This window comes from Callorhinchus milii, unplaced genomic scaffold, assembly GCF_018977255.1.
Source record: "Callorhinchus milii isolate IMCB2004 unplaced genomic scaffold, IMCB_Cmil_1.0 Scaffold15, whole genome shotgun sequence".
Lineage (NCBI taxonomy): Eukaryota > Metazoa > Chordata > Chondrichthyes > Chimaeriformes > Callorhinchidae > Callorhinchus > Callorhinchus milii.
In genome coordinates, this window is record NW_024704756.1 from 16,629,350 (window position 1) to 16,637,113 (window position 7,764).

General features: G+C 48.9%; 1 protein-coding gene across 1 annotated transcript; it reads right to left on the bottom strand.

Annotated features, from left to right (window-relative positions):
* Positions 1-1,108: 1,108 nt before the first annotated feature.
* LOC103179041 (sestrin-1) lies at positions 1,109-7,187 on the bottom strand. The gene is made up of 8 exons (XM_042340835.1): positions 6,924-7,187; positions 6,422-6,604; positions 5,883-6,116; positions 5,550-5,700; positions 5,142-5,260; positions 4,727-4,917; positions 4,187-4,331; positions 1,109-3,705 (listed from the first exon to the last, which is right to left on the bottom strand). The coding sequence occupies exons 1-8, from the start codon at positions 7,185-7,187 to the stop codon at positions 3,616-3,618; spliced, it is 1,377 nt and encodes a 458-aa protein (XP_042196769.1). The 3' UTR covers positions 1,109-3,615.
* Positions 7,188-7,764: the final 577 nt, after the last annotated feature.

Sequence of the window (7,764 nt, forward strand, 5' to 3'; positions counted from 1 at the left end):
AAACACATTGCGCGCATGAAAGGTTCACGACATCCTTCAATAAGCGAATGGAGCTTCTCCCAGTGATCTGGGCAACAGTCCTCCTAAATCTCGGGAGTAAACCGGCGAGTTACTTCATGACTGTGAGACTTCGCTGAGCACAAATTGGCTGCTGAGTTTGCCAGCCTTTGCACAGTTACAACACTTCACAGCAATTACCTGTAAAGTGCCCGTGCCATTATAGGCGCTGAATCGAACACAACAATTAATGGGATTAGTTTGTATCTTGTCCAACTGAACATCCTTTACATGCGAGCCCAGATTCAGAGCATTGGCACGTTTATAGCACTCCGACTGAGGAATCCTCACAGCCACATATATACTATACAGCAGGGAACTTGGGGTGGGGTAGGGAGGGGGGAAGCGGGGGGGCTTGCTGGATAGCAATCAGCGATTGATTTTCCCCTCCCAGAGATCTGAGGCAATAAGGCCAATTTCTGGAGCCCCAAACTGCTGAGACCGGTATTCTAAAAGCTCACAAGCAGAGCACCATCTCCCGGTTGATGGTAGAAGTACCCGTGGACAGTCCATGATTGGCAGGAACATTAAATGGGGCCACTGATTTATCATTGACCCCACCCCCACTTCCTAGATAATTGAATAAAACTTAAAAGGACACAGATATAGGGCAATGCCGCACAATGTCGCACCTCCTCGCAACAGAAATGTATCTTAAAAAAGCGATCAAGGTTATCGCTGGCCTTACGATTGATCGATCCACAATCTCCCCGGATTCCAAGTTAACCCAACTTGTGAATCTCCTCCTGTGATCAAATTGGTCATTCACTCCATGGCTGTTTGTACGGCATTGCTGTATGCAAATTGGCTGCTACATTCACCCACCAAATCACAGTCACTGGACTTTGGAGAGTATCCTATACGCTTTGAGATGTCCTGACGTGAAATGCTAAATCAAATGCAAGCATTACTATTATAACCTGCAATCATTTACAATGTTGTGTTTGCGTGTTAACTCCTGTGCAAATAATGTGTACAAAAACAAAAGGCACTAAAGTTACGCTCAAAGAGAAAAAAAAGACGATGAGACAAGAGATTAGGCACAAGCCGAGTTTTTTTTTTGTTTTGTTTTTTCACAGTTTTAAAAAAAAGATGTTAATCTTTTTATTTGGGTGCAAATCAAAACGTTACTCCACATCTTCGAAGCTCCCGAGTGAACATCAAAGACAGAAGCAGCGGCTACGGATAGGCTGCAATAAGCTCCGAACCTTTCTTACGGCGATTCTCGATCTTGTAAGAAAATCCTTTTCTTTTACGAACAGGAAAAGGGGCTTCTCTCCTCACCACAAACCCCCACCCCCCCCACCCTGTGTAAACACGCAGTTCGGTTAGCGAGATTGACGACGGAATGGGACTCCATTTTGGAACGGGTTAGTCAACAGCTGAGAGTGAAAGGCCTCTTTGTTCCTTTCCCTCCCGTCCACCACTCTGCCTGACTCCCATTCCTCATCGCCATATAAAGTATTGCACCATCAGAACACATCGCGTGAAAGTAATTTGACCACACGACGAATACAGGTTGTCCAAGACCGAGACTGGAAGATCCCTGACCCAACAACCCCGAGAGCAGCACAGCTCCCTGACCCGACCACTTGTTCCAAATTGGCGGCCGTTTACAATTAACCTTATTTTTTTTTAAAAAAAAAGCTTTTTGTAAAGTCACACATTTATAACCGCTAAAAGAAGTCATTTTTAGTACTTTTAAACTGGTTTTCACCTAGTGATGGACCAGCAAAAACATTTTTTTTTCCTCTTTTATTCTCTCTAAACTGAAGAGGGAGGGGAGGAGGGGTTGGGTATGTGATGGATGGATGGTAACAAGCAGGAAAACCCAGGCTTGGGTTTAGAGCAGTATTGGCCAACTTGTGGCCCGCGGGCCGGATGTGGCCCCCAAACATTCGCACAAGTCTGTGTTTGATCGGTAGGGTGTTTTCAGTTTTTTTCTTGATTGAATATTTCCTGATTTATTTCTTGAATAAATCAAAAAATATTCAATCAGGAAAATGTATTGTGTTCTGTTGGCCAACCTTTGTTCATGGAGTCTAGTCCCAACGGTAGGTCCACACTTTGTCCAGTGCTCCCTCAAGGTCTCGAGGTATGCACCTTTATCGCTCCCTTGCAACAAAAGGGGGAGGCTGGCGGGGAGGGGGAATGGTGGGTTGGCTCTGCCACCAACAGCAGCGAGGACATCTCACATGGATCAGGAACATGTCCGTTACAGAAAGAGAGAGAGAGCCAAGAGCTGCCAACCCGACACCAGGTAGAGGTTTCCCTTTGTGCACAGGTTTAGTTTTTTTTTGTTTCTTCCAAGATAAGCCTTTCTCTGTGACGTAACACTGCTGCTGAATAGAACGTTTTATCATAAAAAAGTTAAATAAAATTTAAAAACAGAAAAAAAACAAGTTTCAACCAGTGATCTGACTCCAATCAAGTCTATTTTCGATCAACCAACCCCATTTCTCCCCCTCAAAAAAAAAGCCCTGGTCTCCAAACATATACCTTAACTCCACAGCCTGGTCCCTACAACGCTGAGCTGGTCTAACCAGGAAAGGAACAAACAATTCCAGCCTTGTCAACTACTCACTCCACGTGGACAGGCGAGGGGCTGGGAAGCTTCAAGAGAGTCGAAGGGTTAAAGTCCGCTGGGCTGATCAATGGGTTGAGTTGGTAATGTTGACCTGCGCAGACTGTAATTTTTTTTTAAAAAAAACAGTTTTAATGTGAATTGACATTCATTAGCCCAATGGTTGACAGTTCAGCAGGGCTGAGCAGTAAAGTCACCAATACTCAGGGGTTACCACAACACTGTGAGCCTTTCACAAGCAGTTAAACAGCTTAACAGGGCTGGGGCGAAAGACAGGCTCGAGAATTGCTCCTCTTCCTCTCTCTCACCTTCCTCTTCAGTGACCGGACATCCACTAAATTCACAGCTCATTGGCATGATAAACCTCCCCCACGCACCAACACCCATACACATACACGCTCTGTCTCACAACCCCTCACGCACGCACACACACACACATACGCAGGCAAACACACACAAAGAGGCTTTGGATAAATCTTAAAAACCAAAAGTAATATGGCAAGGATCTGGAAACGCCATTCCAATATGAAACAGACCCGACACGTGTCAAACATATTATCTTGTTACTATTCATAGCAAAAATAAGTCTTTCTTTTTCCAAAAAAAAACAGGCTCCTCTGTCCCAACATCAAGATTTAAAAATATCCTATATGCTGATGGTAGTGACACAATTGACTGATGCTATCGCCTTGTGTGACTTCTGCAGATTGTAACGAGATGGAAGGTCTTCAAAGTGAATACTTGGTGTTGAGGTCATCAAACACTCTAGTTTAACATCAACTTCCAGTACAGTCACAATGCTTGATTGCGTCATTGTCGATAATTGCACATTAACTGCCACAGAAGACTGTGGCTGATACCAGCTGCCCACAACACCTCTGTCCCAATAGCCGTTCAAGTCTTTTAACCTAAATCCAGTCTTTTTTTTTCTCTTTTATATATAAAAAAATGCGCCCTTTGCAGGCGAGATCCTCCTAGGAGATCATGTAGTGGGTTATTGCATGCAAAGAATAGAGAAGTTCTGCCTGCATCCGAGCTTCCAGGATCAATAGATTCACGCGGACCTGTAACACAGAGAGAGAGAGAGAGATAAGCAAATGATCTATTTCCATTGAAAACACACCAAGGACAACATGGGGCGGTTACCAGGCTGTAATCCTCTCACCTAGTGTCTTCTGCGTGAGAGATTTGGATGAAGAAGGTCATTTCGCCCATTTGATCTCAACCTTCCATAAAAACCCCCCCTACCCCCCCGCCCGCCCGCCTTACCCACAAACACATTCACACTTTTTACACATTCACAAGTGCAGTTTCCAGCTGAAGGCACAGGATTATCGATGTGGACCCCAACTGCTCAACTCGCCAGCCCATGGTTGCTGAGGCTAATTATAATACCTTCCCTCGCCCTCTCCCCCACCCCTCCCCTCTCTCTCCCCCTCCCCTCGCTCTCCCCCTCCTCTCTCTCTCCCCCTCCCTATACAATATCTTTTTTTTTGCGTGGACAAACACTGCCTTTGTTTTTGTTCATTTGGTGTAAATTCCCACCTTTTCCGAATATTTAAACTGTTTCCAGTATCTCTCGAACATCTGAGGCTTCACTTTCTCGGGGGAACAGGTGATGGTCTTCAGATAAACCTTCAGATTCCGCTCCAGGAACTGGTTCACTTCCCCGTAATCATAATCATCGTACCTGCGAGGCAAAGGAAGCCCTGTCACAGCACACACAACAACAACTTGCATTTATATAACGCCCTTCCCGCTAGATGGCATCTCGGGGGGGGCAACAGGGGCAAGCAGGTAGGATGAGGTAAGTGTCAGCCTGGCTCAGTCACTCTGGTGCTTTCCTCTGAGACAGATGGTTGTGGGTTCGAGACCCACGTCGGGGACTTTGAGCTTTGAGCCAATCGAACTAACGACCGGGTTCCTACTTACTGCTGAGCACACAGAGGCGTGTGCGCGGAGTAAGGAAACTTGCCTAAGGTTTCACCCGGCCCGGTCGGGAATCAAACCCGGGTCCTCAAGGCTTGCAAGGCGAGCGCAGTAACCGCTGCGTTACGCGACTCTTACTATTAACGCTCCCGGTACCTGATGCCGAACATGCAGTGGATGTAGTTCCAGATGCCCCTCTTGAACCCGGACGAGTCGCAGCCGCGCTGCTTGGCCATTGTGCCGTTCTTTAGGCTGTACACTGTGCGGAACTTCTCGTCCAGCAGGTGCCCGATGTCCGAGTACAGCCGGTTAACCAGCGAGAAGCCGTGGTCCTCCCACGAGTAGTCCTGCCCGAGAAAGACAATGAGGCTTTGCACAACACGGCACCTCTCAGGTACCGACAGCAGAGTCTGACAGCCACACCCACTGAGGAGAGGATAATGGTGTAGACACCGGGTCAATGTACAGCATTAACCTTGTCCTTTGTCATATACTTGTGTGTGTGTTCGGTGGGGGGGGGGTGGTGTTGGGGGTGAGGGGGTTAGCGGAGGGGAAATCCTGAGGTAAGTACCTGAGCTCGGAAAACAGGCAGTTGATCTCCACCCCTGCGAGCAAACTCCGGGTATCCAAACTCTGGGTCATCAACATAACAGGAGAGATCAGGAATAGTGACGGCTTTTTCTTCTGGAGCTGGGAACGATGCCACAGAGACAGAGAGAGGGAGAGAGCAACATTAGCCTCAGGGAAAGGCTGACACAATTCTCCTGTTGATTGGGCCCCTACTCCCCCAGCCCACCAGACAACAACAACAACAACAACAAATTACATTTACATAGGGCCTTTCACGTCAAGAGGACGTCCCAAGTCGCTTCACAGTCAGGGATTTGGGCTATGTGCTTAATTACAGGAGGAGGTGAGGCAGGGTGGGGCGGTGTGGGGACAGGGCAGGGGGAGAGAACCCCGTTCGGCCGCCTGTTACCTCTGGTCACTGAGGGGGGGCTCATGTCCTTTTCTGGTTCCAGTCCGATCCACGTTTCCTCGTGCAGCATCTCTTCCTCGTTCTCTTTCCCCGCCTGGAATTTCTGCATCTTGTCCCCCAGGCATTCCGAGTCGCTGGAATAATCAACCGACTGGAAACAGAACAGGGGACGATGCTCAGGAAAGTCAGGCTCAGGCCCAAAAGGGTTCACTGTGACAGTGGGTGAATGGCTGAGTGGGGGGTGGGGGGGGGCAAGGGTGTTGACTTGAACCATGGTGGGCTGGAGGTGGGAGGGCCAGGGGCTGGACGTGGAGGAGCGGAGGGCACACTTACCCGCCTCCTGCGGTGTGGTGGTGGGAGGTCTTGAGCGTTGCCGTGTGTGGGGTCGGTGGAGCACTGGTTGTTGATGGACGAGGGTCTCAGGATGTGAGCGGCCTCGGCTCCTCCTTCGGCGCTAATCCCGCAGCCAAACACAAAACTCGCCAGCGAGTGGTAGTGAGTCAGCAACACAACTCCATGCACCAGCTCAGCCAGAGACCAGCAGTGCTCACCGATCTTCAGCAGGTTCTGAAACAGAGAAGAGTTCCCGTCAGCCACAGCACAGGGTTAGAGACACAGTAAAGCTCCTCTACACTGTGCGTCCACACTCCCAGGTCAGGGATAGAGACACAGTAACGCTCCTCTACACTGTGCGTCCACACTCCCAGGTCAGGGATAGAGACACAGTAAAGCTCCTCTACACTGTGCGTCCACACTCCCAGGTCAGGGTTAGAGACACAGTAAAGCTCCCTCTACACTGTCCTTCCGAGCTCCCACTCTCAGATGCTGAGGGAGCTTTACTCTGTGTCTGAAGCTGGTGTTGGATGCCTCACCTCGATGTGCTGTTTGGTGATGAGCCAGGGCCTGTGCGCCAGGATCTTGTTGATCTCGTTGAGGTTCCTCAGCCTCTGGGGGATGTGATGGAGGCCCTGCAGCCACAGGGGGTCACCTCCCACCTGCAGGAACTGCTCCACATGGACCTCAACCAGGTAGGAGGACTGGTGCCGGGCTGCAGCCTGGGAACAACAAAGAAAGGGTTAATATTCCCAAATTCCCTGTTTCCCCAGATTATCCCTTATCTCAACTCACTAAAATAATATGTGTTGGTCCTCAATCGCTCACTGGAGCTCTGTACTCTGACCCCATTCCCTGTTCTCTCTCTCTCCCCATCGTGTCTGTGCTGGTGCTCACTCCCCCACTGCAGCTCTCTACTCGAACCCCCTGCTCTTTCCTCAAGCTCTTTCATACTGTTCCCCCAATTCCACGCTAAATGCTCTGTAATATTTCTAAGACCCCCCCCAAGAATGGGAGCGGTGAGCTGAGGAGGGGCATTACCATGATGGCGATGTAGTGTCGGTAGTGGAAGGGGAGGGGTCCATCCATGTGCAGTAAGTAGTGTTGGGTTTTGAGGAAGGACTCCAGGTATTGGGGGTGGCAGCCCATGAGCTGGACCACACTATCCAGGCAGCTCCTGCTGCCCAGAGCCTTGACAAACAGCTGGTGAGTCCTGTCGGCCTCAGCCCCCAGCTTACTGATCTGTGTGAGAAACAAAACACAGAGAGTAAGAGCACAGCCAGGACAACTGCTAACACTCACCATCTTCTATACTGTAAAACCCTATAGACATATTATATATATACATATACCTACACTGGGAAGCTTGCCAGACAGCGCTTTCTCTCTCAATGGCAAGTTATGTGGGTTTAATTCAATTCCCGGCAGAGGGCGAAACCTTGGGCAAGTTTCCTTACTCCACACAGAGCCTAATAATAATCCCTCCAAAACCAAAAACAATCATAAATTGGTCATTTTCAATCTACGACTGTTTGTGGGACATTGCTGTGCGCAATTGGCTGCCGCGTTCGCCCACAAATATACAGTCAATTCACTTTACAGTCTATTCTGTGAAGCGCTTTGGGACGTCGAGAAGATGTGAAAAGCACCATATCAAATGCAAGGATTATTATTACTTTATTATTATTATTAGCTGGTTAGACTCCAGCAGTTACCCCAACGCACACTCTGGGTCCTCCCCCCCAGCCTTGGCTCTACCAACCTGCGCCTAATACTTTCTGGAATTAGGTAAACAGGATGAGTCCCTCTAAGGAGAGAGAGAGAGAGAGAGCGCATTCCATTCCAACAATCTATCTCTGGGGTTTCCATGTGTAGGTGGGAA

What these genes read in the sequence shown, in the direction of transcription:
- LOC103179041 (XM_042340835.1), bottom strand. Translation starts at nt 7,187, where the DNA reads ATGGTGAGTGTTAGCAGTTGTCCTGGCTGTGCTCTTACTCTCTGTGTT. An exon ending in TGCCTGTTTTCCGAGCTCAG is followed by an intron (nt 4,918 to 5,141) that starts GTACTTACCTCA and finishes TTTCTCGGGCAG; the next exon opens with GACTACTCGTGGGAGGACCA. An exon ending in AGTTTAAATATTCGGAAAAG is followed by an intron (nt 3,706 to 4,186) that starts GTGGGAATTTAC and finishes TCTGTGTTACAG; the next exon opens with GTCCGCGTGAATCTATTGAT.